The 18,455-nt window shown below is 43.8% G+C and overlaps 2 protein-coding genes across 2 annotated transcripts in view; both read right to left on the bottom strand.

The window, feature by feature from the left end:
* The window catches only part of LOC120052367 (ATP-binding cassette sub-family C member 8-like), a 146,896-nt gene extending 143,013 nt beyond the window's left edge, over positions 1-3,883 (bottom strand). Inside the window, exon 1 of the mRNA XM_038999224.1 lies at positions 3,736-3,883. Coding sequence (XP_038855152.1) covers positions 3,736-3,883 — 148 coding nt within the window. The remainder of the gene's footprint in view (positions 1-3,735) is intronic.
* An 11,468-nt stretch (positions 3,884-15,351) lies between these two features.
* The window catches only part of LOC120051692 (harmonin-like), a 42,847-nt gene continuing 39,743 nt past the window's right edge, over positions 15,352-18,455 (bottom strand). Inside the window, 1 exon segment of the mRNA XM_038998579.1 lies at positions 15,352-16,473. Within this exon segment, the coding sequence (XP_038854507.1) occupies positions 16,461-16,473 (13 nt within the window). The 3' untranslated portion in view covers positions 15,352-16,460.

Genomic DNA, 18,455 nt, shown 5'->3' with positions numbered 1-18,455 from the left:
TGTGTTTTTGTATTGTCTAGGGTGTTGTATGGTTTAGGGGGTTAAGTAGAGTAGATGGTTTAGTGTTCAGTGTAGGTGTCTAGGAAAGTCTATGGTTGCCTGAATTGGTTCTCAATTAGAGACAGCTGGTTATTGTTGTCTCTGATTGGGAGCCATATTTAAGGCAGCCATAGGCTTTAGCTGGTTGTGGGTAATTGTCTATGTGTAGTGTTTGTGTCAGCACTATCTGTCTTTATAGCTTCACGGTCGTCAGTTTTGTTATTTTGTTAGTTCGTGGTTAGTTGTTCGTTTCTTGTTTGTTTTTTCTCTCTTCTTAAAATAAAGAAAATGTATTTTGCACACGCTGCGCCTTGGTCCAATCTCTCACAGGAAGACGATCATGACAGAATTACCCACCAATCTAGGACCAAGCGGCGTGTCAAGCGGCAACAGGACCCACCTACACAGGATTCATGGACATGGGAGGAGATACTGGATGGTAAGGGACCTTGGGCACAACCGGGAGAATATCGCCTCCCTCGTGAAGAGCTGGAGGCAGCTAAAGCCGAGAGGAGGCGATATGAGGAGGCAGCACGGAAGCAAGGCTGGAAGCCCGTGAGTACAACCCAAACATTTCTTGGGGGGGGGCCTTAAAGGGAGTGTGGCGAAGTCAGGTAGGAGACCTGCGCCTACTCCCTGTACTTACCGTGGAGAGCGAGAGTACGGGCAGACACCGTGTTACGCAGTAGAGCGCATGGTGTCTCCTGTACGCGTGCATAGCCCGGTTCGGTACATTCCAGCTCCACGTATCGGCCGGGCTAGATTGAGCGTTGACCGGATGTCATGAAGCCGGCCCAACGCATCTGGCCACCAGTGCGTCTCCTCGGGCCGGCTTACATGGCACCAGCCTTACGCATGGTGTCCCCGGTTCGCCTACATAGCCCGGTGCGGGTTATTCCACCTCCCCGCACTGGTCGGGCGACGGGGAGCATACAACCAGGTAAGGTTGGACAGGCTCAGTGCTCAAGGGAGCCAGTACGCCTGCACGGTCCGGTATTTCCGGCGCCACCTCCTCGCTCCAGCCCAGTACCACCAGTGCCTACACCACGCACCAGGCTTCCAGTGCGTCTTCAGAGCCCTGTGCCTCCTCCACGCACTAGCTCTATGGTGCGTGTCTCCAGCCTTTTACCACCAGTGCCTACACCACGCACCAAGCCTCCTGTGTGTCCCCAGAGTCCTGTGCGTCCTGTTGCTGCTCCCCGCACTAGCCCTGAGATGCGTGTCCTCAGCCCGGTACCACCAGTTCCGGCACCACGCACCAGGCCTACAGTGCGTCTCAGCCGGCCAGAGTCTGCCGTCTGCCCAACGGCGCCTGAACTGCCCGTCTGCCCAACGGCGCCTGAACTGCCCGTCTGCCCAACGGCGTCTGAACTGCCCGTCTGCCCAACGCCGTCTGAACTGTCCGTCTGCCAAGCGCCGCATGAACTGCCCGTCTGTACTGAGTATTCAAAGCCGCCCGTCTGTACTGAGCCTGCAAAGCCGCCCGTCTGCCATGAGCCTTCAGAGCCGTCCGCCAGACAGGAGCCGCTAGAGCCTTCCGCCAGACAGGAGCCGCTAGAGCCTTCCGCCAGACAGGAGCAGCCAGAGCCTTCCGCCAGACAGGAGCAGCCAGAGCCTTCCGCCAGACAGGATCAGCCAGAGCCTTCCGCCAGCCATGAGCAGCCAGATCCGTCCGCCAGCCATGAGCAGCCAGATCCGTCCGCCAGCCATGAGCAGCCAGATCCGTCAGCCAGCCATGAGCAGCCAGATCCGTCAGCCAGCCATGAGCAGCCAGATCCGTCAGCCAGCCATGAGCAGCCAGATCCGTCAGCCAGCCATGAGCAGCCAGATCCGTCAGCCAGCCATGAGCAGCCAGATCCGTCAGCCAGCCATGAGCAGCCAGATCCGTCAGCCAGCCATGAGCAGCCAGATCCGTCAGCCAGCCATGAGCAGCCCAGCCAGGATCCGCCAGAGCCGTCCAGCCAGGATCCGCCAGAGCCGTCCAGCCAGGATCCGCCAGAGCCGTCCAGCCAGGATCCGCCAGAGCCGTCCAGCCAGGATCCGCCAGAGCCAGCCAGCCAGGATCCGCCAGCCAGCCAGGATCCGCCATTCAGTCCGGAGCTGCCGTCCCTCAGTCCGGAGCTGCCGTCCCTCAGTCCGGAGCTGCCGTCCCTCAGTCCGGAGCTGCCGTCCCTCAGTCCGGAGCTGCCGTCCCTCAGTCCGGAGCTGCCGTCCCTCAGTCCGGAGCTGCCGTCCCTCAGTCCGGAGCTGCCGTCCCTCAGTCCGGAGCTGCCGTCCCTCAGTCCGGAGCTGCCCCTTATCCTGGTGCTGCCCCTTATCCTGGTGCTGCCCCTTATCCTGGTGCTGCCCCTTATCCTGGTGCTGCCCCTTATCCTGGTGCTGCCCCTTATCCTGGTGCTGCCCCTTATTCCAGTGGGGTTAAGTTGGCGGGTGGTCATTTGGAGGAGGCTACGAAAGCGGGTAGTGACTATGGTGGGGTGGGGACCACGACCAGTGCCAGAGCCGCCACCGTGGACAGACGCCCACCCAGACCCTCCCCTAGACTTTATGCTGGTGCGCCCGGAGTTCGCACCTTAAGGGGGGGGTTATGTCACACCCTGGCCTTAGTTATCTTTGTTTTCATTATTATTTTAGTTAGGTCAGGGTGTGACATGGGGAAGTTTGTGTGTTTTTGTATTGTCTAGGGTGTTGTATGGTTTAGGGGGTTAAGTAGAGTAGATGGTTTAGTGTTCAGTGTAGGTGTCTAGGAAAGTCTATGGTTGCCTGAATTGGTTCTCAATTAGAGACAGCTGGTTATTGTTGTCTCTGATTGGGAGCCATATTTAAGGCAGCCATAGGCTTTAGCTGGTTGTGGGTAATTGTCTATGTGTAGTGTTTGTGTCAGCACTATCTGTCTTTATAGCTTCACGGTCGTCAGTTTTGTTATTTTGTTAGTTCGTGGTTAGTTGTTCGTTTCTTGTTTGTTTTTTCTCTCTTCTTAAAATAAAGAAGATGTATTTTGCACACGCTGCGCCTTGGTCCAATCTCTCACAGGAAGACGATCATGACACACTGGACAAACTCAAACTTTAAGTTACAGAACCATGTAGCAGTTAAACTTGTACAATACTTCCAGTCACGGGTGAACAAAAATAACAAATTAAAAGCTTTACCACCCATGACTGTATTTGTTAGTGACAGAGAAATGGTTGTTGAATTTGTTCATTTTCAGTCCTCTGGACTTCACCAAGTGAGTTCCTCTTGTAGGCTAATATTATCAAAAAATGTAACTGTTTAAGACAATACATTACAAATATCAGAAGTCCTTCCTTTGATATCAATCAATGTACATGCAAAAACACAGATATTAAAAACAATCCTAAAAAGTCTAGCTGCAGTAAAGCATGCTGGGAAATATGATAACGATAGAGGTGGTTTTGATGGGAACGTTTTACTCTCCACAGAGTAAAAATGACATAATCACACTCTTACACTGGTTATTAACACCCACACTGGGGTTCTTTTACACCACTGAGTGTTAATTTAACACTTACAGAGTTCATTTAACTCCTGAATCAACACTAGAAATGTTATACTGAAAAATCAACACTAGGTAACACTGGCCAATTTGCTGTGTGTGTGTCTATATTTTCCCGGTCATGTGATTGTTGTGTGTGTGATGGGGCCGGGGGGCTCTCACCTTGTGCGGACACTCACCAATGAAGAGGATGGGGAAAGTGATGAAGAGCAAGAAGATGTGCGGCACCACGTTGAGCGCGTCCAGGAAGCAGCCGTTGTTGAGGACGCCGCGGTCCACGTTGTACGCCAACGAGTTGTTCTCGTTTCCACAGAATGCCAAGGACATGGTGGAACCGTGACTCTACGGAGGAACCCGACACAGGAACAGGAGGAGGAAGAAGGAGAGGAAGAGGAGGAGAAAAAAGAGAAAAAATGAGAGAGAGAATCTCTCAGATCATGTTGTTCCTTTTTAGATGTATTTCCAGTAGCAGGTCTTGAGGTTAGAAGGTTAGAATGTGACCTCCTCTCTTTGTTCCTCTCGTCGCTCACATCCTCACTCCCAGATCCAGAGGGCAAGGAGGGAGATAGAGAGGTGGGAGCAGACAAAGGGCAGTCACAGTCCAGTTAGAGGGAGACAGCATCCCCCTCTCCGATCCTCTCCGGGTGTCTAAGAAGCAGCTTTGTCGGCAGAGAGCTTGCTGGTAATAAATTCCTACATTCTGATCCCCAGTCTCCAACACACATCCTTTACGCCAGCGTCTGCTCGCCGGCCGGCTTTGTCTGCTCGCTCTCTCATGCAAAACGCTGCACAGCTCTTCTGGAACACATAACACAGACAAAAGGACACAAAACACACACACTCACACACACCGACTAGATAGAGGGGAGCCCTTCCTCGATGCACCTGCTATTCCTATCTCTGTAAATAAGATTTCAGAGTCAACCTTGCAAGACGATACATAAGGCTGAATGTGAGACGGTTCGTCCCTAAAGAGCAGACGGCCTGCTAGAGGTGGCAAGGAGGGAGGGAGGGAGGGAGGGAGGGAGGGAGGGAGGGAGGGAGGGAGGGAGGGAGGGAGGGAGGGAGGGAGGGAGGGAGGGAGGGAGGGAGGGAGGGAGGGAGAAATAGGTGAACAAGACAGAGGAAAGAGAGAGGGGGGTGATCAAAGAAGAGGACGGGTGAGCATGAATGAAAAGAGAGAAGAGAGAGACACACAGAGAGAAAGAGAGAGAGACACAGAGAGAGAGAGAGAGAGAGAGAGAGAGAGAGAGAGAGAGAGAGAGAGAGAGAGAGAGAGAGAGAGAGAGAGAGAGAGAGAGAGAGAGAGAGAGAGAACCAGAAGTACCAATGCTGACATCACAGAGACGAGTGGTACGTGAGAAGAATGTTGAAACATGCTAAATCTAAATCCCAAACAGAATGGAATTTCTAGGAATTACATAATCATATTCCTCCATGTATTCTTTACATTTCTACACATTCAGCACATTCAGCCCTGAGGGCCAGAAAGAACACAGTGGGGGCAGAATAACTAGGTTGCACATACACACTAAACCACATAACATAGGGACAGGCAAAATGAAAGGTATCCTGAAATGTTAAGTATGTTATTCTGTTCGTTTTTTTCAGGATTATTCTCTCTATAGATCCCAAAGACATTCCGGTTGTTCACGAAGTTCATCAGTCCGAGCTACAGAATGCAAAGAGTAGATTGACTAATCTTTATATAATAGTTCATTAGATAATCTGTGCAGTGGCCAGCTGAGGTGTTTAAGTTCAGAGGTGACTCCTGATTCCAGCGGGAGAGGCAGGGAGGAAGGGGCACGGAGTGAAGATGCACAGCTGGTCGTCTAGACACGATACCTGATCCCTGCCTCGACCCCGAGCCAGGGGGAATGCCAAATCTGTAACTCCGCCCCTTAATTTCCTGTCCCGCACCAAAATACCTCCCCAATTGGGAAGGCGTGGAAAGCATAAGAATAAGTTGGCATGAGCGACATACCCAGTAGCTTTCACAGACATCTCCAGGAAGAAATTTTAAATATCCACTACATGACCAAAAGTATGTGAACACCTGCTCGTCGAACATCTTATTCCAAAATCATGGGCATTAATATGGAGTTGGTCCCCCCCTCTTTGCTGCTATAACAGCCTCAACTCTTCTGGGAAGGCTTTCCACTAGATGTTGGAACATTGCTGCAGGGACTTGCTTCCATTCAGCCACAAGAGAATTAGTGAGGTCGGGCACTGATGTTGGGCGATTTGGCCTGGCTCGCAGTCAGCGCTCCAATTCATCCCGAAGGTGTTCGTTGGGGTTGAGGTAAGGGCTCTGTGCAGGCCAGTTAAGTTCTTCCACACCGATCTCGACAAACCCTTTGTGTATGGACCTCGCTTTGTGCACAGGGGCATTGTCAAGCTGAAACAGGAAAAGACCTTCCCCAAACTGGTGCCACAAAATTGGAAGCACAGAATCATCTAGAATGTCATTGTATGCTGTAGCGTTAAGATTTCCCTTCACTGGATCTAAGGGGCCTAGCCCGAACCATGAAAAACAGCCCCAGACCATTATTCCTCCTTCACGAAACTTTACAGTTTGCACTATGTAGTCGGGCATGTAGTGTTCTCCTGGCAACTGCCAAACCCAGATTCGTCCGTCGGACTGCCAGATGGTGAAGCGTGATTTATCACTCTAGAGAACGCGGTTCCACTGCTCCAGAGTCCAATGGCGGGAAGCTGTACACCAATCCAGCCGACGCTTGGCATTGCGCATGGTGATTTTAGGCTTGCTCGGCCATGAAAACCCATTTCATGAAGCTCCCAACGAACAGTTCTTGTACTGACATTGCTTCCAGAGGCAGTTTGGAAATCGGTAGTGAGTGTGGCAACCAAGGACAGACAATTTTCACTCGCTACGCTCTTCAGCACTTCGCGGTTCCGTTCTGTGAGCTTGTGTGGCCTACCACTTCACGGCTGAACCGTTGTTGCTCCTAGCCGTTTCCACTTCACAATAACAGCACTTACAGTTGACCGGGACTTGTTGGAAAGGTGGCGTCCTACGACGATGCCACGTTGAAAGTTACTGAGCGCTTCAGTAAGGCCATTCTACTGTCAATGTTTGTCTATGGAGATTGCATGGCAGTGTGCTCAATTTTATACACCTGTCAGCAACGGGTGTGGCTGAAATAGCCAAATCCACTAATTTGAAGGTGTGTCCACATAATTTTGTATATATAGTGTATATACACTATATATATATATATATATATATATATATATATATATATATATATATATATATATATTTTATAGCTTTTCTATCTTAATTTTGATTGACATGTGCAACAGACCTGGGTTGAAATAATATTTGAAATCTTTCAAAATGTTCTGCGTTTGCTTTAGCCTGCCTGGAGTGTCAGGTCGGCAGGCTTTTGCACTTTTCTGACTTTTCTAATGGTTCCATTTTAATCAAGCACAGATACAGTATTTGAAAATAGTTTATTTCAAATAGTATTTCAACCCAGGTCTGATGTACAACAACCAAGAATTCCTAACCTAGTTGTTTAAAAAAAAATTCTCCTCTGTATTCACATACGTGAGTGGCCAGCTTTAGCTGTCCCTGTGGCTGTGTTACGCGTAACATTTTCGTGTCCTGAATTTGAGATTCAGCTAGCAGAATTAAAAGGGGAGGGGAAAAACATAACACCGGCTCAGAGGAATGCTTTAATGTTCTCATGTGGAAATCTCACGTGGAATGTGGAACTATTTAGAATGGAACTCACGGTGGAAAGCTCTTGGAACCTTCAGGAAACGTACAGAAAATCACTGACCAGTGGCCAAAGAGACCCAAAGAGACCAGACTGACTGACTGACTGACTTTCCTACCTTTCAGCTGCTCCAGTTGTGCACTGGTATGTGTTATTGGTTTCATGGGCAGCCTTTCAGGAACATGTATGTGTTATTGGTTTCATGTTATGGGCAGCCTTTCAGGAACAGGTATGTGTTATTGGTTTCATGTTATGGGCAGCCTTTCAGGAACAGAACTTAACCATCACAATTAATGGCCATGTGGCCAAAGAGACTGAATGACAGACAGACAGACAGACTGGCAACCGTCTCAGCTGTTCAGCCCACTGCTAGGTATTCACTGTCCTCTCAGTGAACCTTGAGGTCATCAGGACCTTTTAAGAGATGTCTGATCCCAATGGGTTTATCCTGCCAATTACAGAAGAAGAAGAGGAGAGTAACTAGTTCTTCTCTGTTGTTTCTATGGTTCAACACAACATGAGAGAGACGTAGTTATTTGCACAACTTGGGGAGAGCTCTGGTTACACACAGTCATTCAAACACAACTACAGATATGTTTTTCTGAGTACGCTAACCTCTCTTGGGATCTTGAGATAACTGGTGGATAGTAGAAAGGAAAGAGAGAGTGTGTGTGTGTGTGTGTGTCAGTAGTGCTCCAAATTATGTTCTTTGTTGACTGAGGGTCAGGGGTGAATGCTGGTCATGCATCATTTAGTGACATAGAGAGGCAGCATTCACTCTCACACTCACACACTCACACACTCACACACTCACACACACCTTGCCAGTTGCCACGAGGAAAGAATTAACACATAACACACGTGAAGCAGGGCTGGATTACCAAATGGGAACGCAGAGCATGTGCCCCAGGGCGACCCACATTTTTTAAAATAAATAAATAACAATAGTTTTTTTTTAGGGTCCGGGGGTTCCATGGAGGTCTTAACCAACACATCATAAGCAATGGCAAAATGTGTCGAATTGCAGAAAAGTTGCTTTAAAACTGCAAAAATGTCATGGCACAATATGAAGAATAGCATGATACGAGCTATAAAACAGCAAATTTTTCTCTCTGCCCTATGGCAAAATGTGTATAAAACGTGTAAAATTAAACATAACATTTCTCTCAGCCTCATGACAAAATGTGTAGAATAGCATTATAAAACTGCAGATTTTTCTCTCTGGCCCATGGAAAAATGTGTTTAAATACAGGAAGTCATCTGTATTCCCAAAAAACATCTGTTTCCCTAAAAAAAAAGGCATGTGCCCCGGGCCCAAAATGCGTTAGTCCGGCCCTGACCAGACGAAAACATAAAATAGCATATATTTTGTCACTACGCCATCTTGACAGTCTGCACAGCATGATTGGGCATCTAGCAAGATATAGGGCAGATACAGTGCATTTGGAAAGTATTCAAACCCCTTCACTTTTCCCACATTTTGTTACGTTACAGCCTTATTCTAAAATGCATTACATTTAATTTTTCCTCATCAATCTAAACACAATAACCCATAATGATAAAGCGAAAACAATTTATTTTTGCTAATTTATTACAAATTAAAAACAGAAATACCTCATTTACATAAGTATTCAGACGCTTTGCTATGAAACTCGAAAAACTGAGCTCAGGTGCATCCTGTTTCAAATTTCTGTAGCATTGAAGGTCCCCAAGAACACAGTGGCTTCCATCATTCTTAAATGGAAGAAGTTTGGAACCACCAAGACTCTTCCTAAAGCTGTCCGCCCGGCCAAACTGAGCAATCAGGGGAGAAGGGCCTTGGTCAGGGAGGTGACCAAGAACCCGATGGTCACACTGACAGAGCTCCAGAGTCCCTCTGTGGATATGGGAGAACCTTCCAGAAGGACAACTATCTCTGCAGCACTCCATCAATCAGGCCTTTATGGTAGAGTGGCCAGACAGAAGCTACTCCTCAATAAAAGGCACATGACAGCCCACTAGGAGTTTGCCAAAAGGCACCTAAAGGACTCAGAGCATGAGAAATGAGATTCTCTGGTCTGATGAAACCAAGATTGAACTATTTGGCCTGAATGCCAAGCGTCACGTCTGGAGGAAACCTGACACCATCCCTAAGGTGAAGCATGGTGGTGGCAGTATGATGCTGTGGGGATGTTTTTCATCAGCAGGGACTGGGAGACTAGTCAGGATCGAGGGAAAGATGAACGGAGAAAAGTACAGAGAGATACTTGATGAAAACCTGCTCCAGAGTGCTCAGGACCTCAGACTGGGGTGAAGGTTCCCCTTCCAACAGGACAACGACCCTAGCACACTGCCAAGACAATGCAGGAGTGGCTTCGGGACAAGTCTCTGAATGTCCTTGAGTGGCCCAGTCAGAGCCCGGACTTGAACCCGATCGAACATCTCTGGAGAGACCTGAAAATCACTTTGCAGTGATGCTCCCCATCCGACTTGACAGAGCTTGAGAGGATTTGCAGAGAAGAATGGGAGAAACTCCCCAAATACAGTGTGCCAAACTTGTAGCATCATACCCAAGAATACTCGAGGCTGTAATCGCTGCCAAAGGTGCTTCAACAAAGTACTGAGAATAAAGGGCCTGAATACATATGTAAATGTAATATTTCAGTTTAGTATTTTTTAGACATTTCCAAAATTAAAAAAACTGTTTTTGCTTTGTGTAGATTAATGAGGGGGGCATTTAATGAATTTTATAATAAGGCTGTAACGTATCAAATAATGGAAAAGTGAAGGGGTCTGAATACTTTCTGAATGCATATGACTATATTGGAGCACATCCAAGGAATCCTTGTATAACCCATAACTGTGTCCCAGCTGCCAGTGATAGGCTATTGTACCACTTGGATGATATTATTTAGCTGCCAGTGATAGGCTATTGTACCACTTGGATGATATTATTTAGCTGCCAGTGATAGGCTATTGTACCACTTGGATGATATTATTTAGCTGCCAGTGATAGGCTATTGTACCACTTGGATGATATTATTTAGCTGCCAGTGATAGGCTATTGTACCACTTGGATGATATTATTTAGCTGCCAGTGATAAGCTATTGTACCACTTGGATGATATTATTTAGCTGCCAGTGATAGGCTATTGTACGACTTGGATTATGTTATTTACCTGCCGTCAGAAGATTCCCAATTTACCAGTGATATGTGAAGACCTTTGTTAAACTGATGTACCACTTGGACTACAGATGTGTATGGACCAGGCACTGGTCTCTAAGGTAAACTTTTTTTTTTTATCCTGAAATTGTCACTGTAAATTACTATATAATCAACAGTAACAGACTGCATAACTGAATACTGTAGATTACCATGAATTACATTGCATTGTGGGAGGAAATTCAATGGTCGGGAAATATTTAATGTATTTGGCACATTACCGTAAAAAATGCAGTTCACTTATTGTATTTGTGAATGTTCCAAACAGAATGCCACACTAAAAACACACGGACAACAAAATCCAAACACATCCTCTGAAGCAAGAGAGAAAACGATTTCGCAATTTATTATTATAAATATAATATTTTATTCTTAGTGAATTGGTACTTGTTTTGTAATTTTATATGCATGGTTTTGTTTGTGGCCATGTTGTTTAATATTAAATATATAAATAATTGTTCATTGTGAAACGTAAACCAAGCTCACACAAAATAGGACGCTACGTGTAAGCACGCCCCTTGTGGAAATTAGACAAATTGCAATATCACTGAGCCTGAATTCAAACAACTCTACCCTTCTCCAACCCCTTACAATATATTACAGTACCAGTAATGGTACTGTCAAACAGTTTTAATTACAGTAACTTACTGGCAGCCAGGTACCAGTAAGTTACTTTTAAACAATGGTAAAAAAAAAAGATTACAGTAAGAGTATTGGGTACCGTAACAAGACTTATATTATTGGTAAGTACTGTACACTCAAAACTATTTGTTATCATTTTATCCAGCATGCTCTACTGCAGGTAGATTTTTGATGTTTTTGTCTGTGTTTTGGCATGTACATTAATTGATTGGCTAATCTTATGCTACACAAAGATTTTTTTGTTTGTTTTTAAACTAATCCAATCATGGGTAGCCTAGTTGTTAGAGCGTTGGACTTGTAACTGAAAGGTTGCAAGTTCTAATCCCCGAGCTGACAAGGTACAAATCTGTCGTTCTGCCCCTGAACAGGCAGTTAACCCACTGTTCCTAGGCCGTCATTGAAAATAAGAATTTGTTCTTAACTGACTTGCCTAATTAAATAAAGATGAAATGTAGATTTTTTTGCACCCGTTACTAAAATGGTTGTTCCAGTTTAAATGGTTTAAGGAGTCTCCACAAAGTCCTTAACCCTGATAGTTATTCTGAATGCAGGTTGTGGGTGAATGAAAATTCAAAGTGTTGCAAATTCTAACACTGGCTGGATTCCAATACACATCACTTTGCAAGCCAGAATAATGTGATTTGCAAGTAGAGTTGCAAAATACTGCTAACTTTACCAGGTTTCCCAGGGGAAATTTTATACACCTGTCAGCAACCTTCCCAGGGGAAGTCACATTATGCTGTCTTGTAAAGTGGCTCATACATCTGCACATTGTTCTGGTACTGGCACTCCCTGTACAATATATAGCTCCAGTCTTGTGTATTTTATTTTATTCCTGTTGTATTACTATTTAATTGTTTAACTCTGAAAAGGGCTTGGAAGCATTTCACGGTAAATTCTACACCAGTTGTATTCGGTGCATGTGACAATTGTTTTTTGGTTTGAGGCCTGTAAACCATGAGTTTCAGGTCACTGTATTAGGCCACAAAATAAGGCCTTATGAGATATGTAATACATTGTCATAAAGTGTTTAATTTTAATGATAACATTCAACTAGGAACTCTCTTAGTGAAGGCCACAGGACTGAAAATGAAGAAAATCAACAACCTTGTCTGTAAATATATTACAGTAACAGCATTGGTATACTGTAAAATATTATACTGTAAAAATAGTAACAATATACCGTAAAATATGGTACGGTAACATACTGTTCCTTTTTTTACCGTAACTTACAGGTAACTGGCTGCCAGTAAGTTACTGTAAAAACAAGAGGATATATTTTTTTTAAGTGTAACGTGATGTGGTGAGAAAGAAAAAGTAAGATGATGTTGTCAATGATCTAAGGTCAGTTATGGAATTGTATTTTGGGAGAGAAAGTTGCTCCGAAAATGACAAAGGGATACCAGGAGCATGAATGCCTGGCTCGGGCTTAATATACCTAATGATAAATCAAAAGGTCTTGAGATGCTTTTAGCAGGATGGTCACATTTTCCCATCACTTTCTGACTAAAACAACAAGTAGTAAACAACTAAATGATGAGCTTCTTTGAGAGAGAAAACATCACTGGTGAGTAATTTGTGCCAAATATAAAAAAGCCTAGGTTTCTCATTGGAGTTTTTATTTTACTCTAAAACAAATACGGTGCACAATACTTCTGAAAGTACTTTTCACCTTTTGTTGTGTTACATCCTAAATTTAAAATGGATTAAATGTTCACTTATTGGGTCACTGGCCTACACACAATACCCCATAGTCAAAATGGAATTATATATATATATTTTTTTTTAACAAATTAATTACAATTCAAGAACTGAAATGTCTGAAGTCAATAAGTATTCAACCCCTTTGTTATGACAAGAGTAAATAAGTTCAGGAGTACAAATTTGCTTAACAAGTCACATAAGTTGCATGGACTCACTCTGTGTGCAATAACATTGTTTAACAAGATTTTTTGAATGACTACCTCATCTCCGTACCCCACATATACAATTATCTGTATGGTGCCTCAGTCGAGCAGTGAATTTCAAACACAAATACAACACCAAAGACCAGGCAGGCTTTCCAATGCCTGGCAAAGAAGGGCACCTATTGGTAGATGGGTAAAAAAAAGAGAAGAAGTAGTGCATGTTGAAGTTATAAATTACACTTTGGATGGTGTATCAATACACCCAGTCACTACAAAGATACAGGTTTCCTTCCTACCTCAGTTGCCGGAGAGGAAGGAAACCGCTCAGGGATTTCACCATGAGGCCAATGGTGACTTTAAAACAGTTACAGAGTTTAATGGCTGTGATAGGAGATAACTGAGGATGGATCAACAACATTGTAGCTACCCCACTCCTCTCTTCCCTCTCTGTCTATCATTTATATATCTACCCAATACCCTCTAAACCCCCTCTGTAGGACCTCGGTGACCTATCCTCTCATCCTCCTTTCATTCAGTTAATTCAGTCTGTCAGTTACCGATCCAGTGGAATGGAGCTAAGCACTGGCAAAATCCTAGAGGAAAACCTGGTTCAGTCAGCTTTAAACCAGACACTGGGAGATTACTTCACATTTCAACACTACAATAACCTAACATACAAGGCCAAATCTACTGGAGTTGCTTACTGTACCAAGAAGACAGTGAATGTTCCTCAGTGGCCGAGTTAGAGTTTTGACTTAAATCTTCTTGAAAATCCATGGCAACACCTGAAAATGGTTGTCTGGCAATTATTAACAGACAGATTGACAAAGCTTGAATAATTGTGCAAAGAATAGTGGGCAAATGTTGCACAATCCAGGTGTGGAAAGACCTACAGCTGTCATCTCTGCCAAATGTGCTTCTACAAAGTATTGACTCAGTGGTGTGAAAACTGATGTAAATAAGATATTTCTGTATTTAATTTTCAATAAATTTGCAAACATTTCTAAGAACATGTTTTCACTTCGTCATTGTAGGGAATTGTGTGTAGATGGGTGAGAGAAAAATCGATTTAATCCATTTTGAATTCCGGCTGTAACACAACCAAACGTGGAATATAAATCAAGGGGTATGAATACTTTCTGAACGCACTGTAACTGTTTCGACCAACTCATTCAACAGCTGAGCCATTTATCAAGCGCCCACAGATCCAAAACACCTACCGGTTTGTGTCGTGAGATCATAACGTTCCAAGAGCAACTGGACTTGACTCCACCGTAATCTTCAAAATTTCTTCAGTCACCGAGTGCAACAAAAAGACACTCTAGAGAGATGATTTTAATTCAAAAGTAGGCTACGGAAGTTATTTTACAATCGGTATAAAAAATCGCAGATGTGGTGCATCTTCTTACTTTCTCTTCTTGTCTTGAATGTGTTTTCAAAAAACAACAACAAAAAACACTGAAAGAAACAAACAAGAAATCACATCTGCAGAGACCAGAGTTTTTCCCCTATTTGTTTTTAAACGAAGCTAGAGTCTATCACGTCCTTAAACAAAAGACAATTGGTTAACTGTCAGAAATGATTGATGGATTCCGTGAACATCTGGCGTTCTGTTCTTTTACCAGGAGCTGGCCACGGTACTGAAACCGGGTACGGAGGAGGAGGGAACGCGAGACACAATTTCTAGGCCACCTTTGTCTTGAGCATGAGCCTTCGACTACTGTACACAACCCGGTCGAGCTAATGCATTCACACACAATGGTCTATCGACAGTCACGTATGCCACCACATTTGAAAATGAACTGAACGTCATTGCCTGAGCAGTGAGCATCGCTATTACATCATCGCCTTGTGTATTAGAGCTTTAGGCATGCACTCCTAATTGAAGTACTTTATTTGTAGACACATGCAATTGATAAATGTACAAACAATTTCACACAGGCTACAATAATTAAGATTAATATTTTATGTGTTCCCGCAGTGTAAATTGGACACGACAAGTGGCCAAATGAATTACCAAACCATTAAGGGAGACCTTGTCAAGTACTGTAAAATCAGGAACTCCACTTTAGACCAGGAGTGGAACACGACTGCCCCCTGTGGACGTTAATCATTTCACAGGAGTGCATAATGAGTGAGATTTAAGATATCCACAACAATATGTTTTAGTAATGCAATGATAGAGAGAGAGCGAGAGAGAAATTAAACTAACTAATGCATTAGAATTCTAGCATTATAAACTGTCTGACTCGTCTAAGTCAAGAAAATCTCATCAGTCAAAGTGAACAAATACCTTTATTGATTCTGAGGGCGTTGATTTCAGAGGAGGGACATTGATTACATCACAGTGTGCCTGCCTACCTGCTGGGCCTCGGGGTCTGCTTCTGATTACCCATTGTAACTGAATGATAATATCAAACACCTTTAATTGGGGACTTAGGGGTGTTATTTCAACGAGAGCCAAGGGCTTGTTATGGCATACTAGAAGGCTATAAAAAATCAAATAACTCCATATATACACAGTATAAGCTTAAAGTAATTTACTGGCTAAACCACGGGCACTGTGATGCCGAAACATTGGTGGTTAACACAATAAATGACTGGGTGCTTATTTGTAGTGTGTGCCTCTCTGTATTAATTTGTTTATAGCCTACAGTTTACCTGCCATTAGTCAACACCACTACTAACATGTTTGGGTGTTTGGCAGCTCATGCTTTGATCTATGGCATACTAGAAGCTCATTGAGATGCACTAAGCATTTAATTAGACTGTCAGTATTACCAGCTCCACTTGGGAAAGAACAATACAGGCCTGTTGACACTCGGGCTCTTCGGAGTTCCTTTTTTCACCACTGGATTGACTCAAAACTCAATAAGATACACTTCCTTTGCTGTGGTGTACTAATATGAGAAGAAGGGGGGTTACCAGAGCCATGTATTTAGAGAGTTGGGCCACATTTTAGAATATTTTAGAATGTGTAATTGTAGACATTCAGTTGCACAGCATCGTTTAAATATTGCCCATATTTAAATGGGGAGCTAACATGGCTGCAATAGAATTTTGTAGTGTCATGTAAATACATAATAATGCAGTAACCTCAATGTCTCAACTCTCTACATATATAGCTCTGGGGATTATGTACCCCAGATCCATATTATTATATATATCAGAAGTATCTGTACTGGGATCTAAATAAAACTCAACAGAGGATGAAGTTCACAGACAGTATACAGGTAGCACATCACAGCGTGGTCCTGGTTCAACAGACTTGTTTTCAGTAATGATCAGCATTGCATTTGAAACAGTTTGATGCAGGGATTTGATTGTGACGATAGAAGTATGTCAGAGATAATGAGACGGGTGGTTGGTGGGTATGGCTTGTTTGACAGGCTGGGTGACGAAGTGACTCAGAAGAACGTCCTACAGAAAGACAGAAACGGGTGAATTACTTGGATGTCAACCGTTGAGGAGCCGTAAAACATGTCTTTAGTCACAAGTAGAAGCAAGTTAGAAATAACACCACATGCAGATGTGTGGAGAAACCCTATAGGTCTGTGTTCTCCAAAGTGAATTGATTGAATCCACCGGTGGGTTCCATTGGATTCTATTTGAGCCATGAATTGTTTCAACTAGATAGGTCATAATTTGGTTGGTACATGGGAACATTCCAAAAAAGCATTTGGTGGGTCACAGCACCAAAACAGTTGGGACAGTTTGGGGACCACCACTATAGTAGTCCATAAAATGGACTTGGTCTTTTACCAAATACGGCTATCTTCTGTATACCACGTCTACCTTGTCACAACACAACTGATCGGCTCAAACGCATTAAGAAAGAAAAAAAGAAATTCCACAAATGAACTTTTAACAAGGCACACCTGTTAATTGAAATACATTCCAGGTGACTACCTCATGAAGCTGGTTGAGAGAATGCCAAGAGTGTGCAAAGCTGTCATCAAGGCAAAGGGTAGCTACTTGAAGAATCTCAAATATAAAATATATTTTGATTTGTTGAACACTTTTTGGTTACTACATGATTCCATTTGTTTTATTTTATAGTTTTTATGTCTTCACTACTATTCAACAATGTAGAAAATAGTACAAATAAAGAAGAACCCTGGAATGAGTAGGTGTGTCCAAACTTTCGACTGGTACTGTAGGTCAAAACATGTAACAGTCCCTATTGACTAACGTCAATCAGAGCAACTGCTGAAGGCTGGCAGAAGGCTATGTCAAGACCGATGTTACGCTACGTATGGCAGTGACCTCTTAGGACAGATCATTAGATATACACATATGTGCAGTATGTCTATGGCTCTAGAAGACGGGCACAGTGTCATTCATTGTGAAATGAAGTGTCTAAAATGAGAGGTATAAAACTTGACTTGAAGCTGGTGTGTCCTTGTTTCTGATTGACAGTCACATGAATTAGATGCATAGTGCACAATAACCAATAGTCCACCTCCCCTAGGGCTAAACAGATCATGGCAAACATCCCCTTCTGTCAGGGGCAAAGGGGTGCGTGGGGGTAAGGGTTTACCCTCAGGTCAGGGTGGGAGTTTAGGGTTAAAACTGGAGCCGGTAGCCGTGTCTGTACACTGATGCACTGCCTTGAAACACCTTTTTGTTCGCAGTGGGACTGCTGATGCTGACTTAGGGCTGGACACACACGTAAAGACGAAGACACAGTCGGACAAACACAGTGGGACAGACACACACGACATAGAGACATGAACATGGACAGATACACAGTCTAACAGACATACACAACACTGACCAGGTTCACTAAGGGAGTGGCCATCTAGCTAAAATCACAGAGTTGACACATAAAAAAGTGAATTAAAACAGTACGCCCAGCATCTACTTTCAGTTGAATCATTGTGAGCATTTGTAGGCTATGCATTCACATAAAACATTTTTTTTTAACCTTTATTTAACTAGGCAAGTCAGTTAAGAACAAATTCTTATTTACACTGACGGCCTAGGAACGGTGGGTTAACTGCCTTGTTCAGGAGCAGAACGACAGATTTTTACCTTGTCAGTTTGGGGATTCAATCCAGCAACCTTTTGGTTACTGGACCAAAACTCTAACCACTAGGCTACCTGCCGTCACATAGATTGTACTATATGTTGAGTTGATGGAGAGATTATACTACATGTTGAGTTGGTGAAGAGATTATACTACATGTTGAGTTGATGGAGAGATTATACTACATGTTGAGTTGATGGAGAGATTATACTACATGTTGAGTTGATGGAGAGATTATACTACATGTTGAGTTGATGGAGAGATTATACTACATGTTGAGTTGATGGAGAGATTATACTACATGTTGAGTTGGTGGAGAGATTATACTACATGTTGAGTTGGTGGAGAGATTATACTACATGTTGAGTTGGTG

This window comes from Salvelinus namaycush, chromosome 8, assembly GCF_016432855.1.
Source record: "Salvelinus namaycush isolate Seneca chromosome 8, SaNama_1.0, whole genome shotgun sequence".
Taxonomy (NCBI): domain Eukaryota; kingdom Metazoa; phylum Chordata; class Actinopteri; order Salmoniformes; family Salmonidae; genus Salvelinus; species Salvelinus namaycush.
Note: the sequence above shows the minus strand (reverse complement) of the source record. Positions and strands in the feature narration are given on the sequence as shown.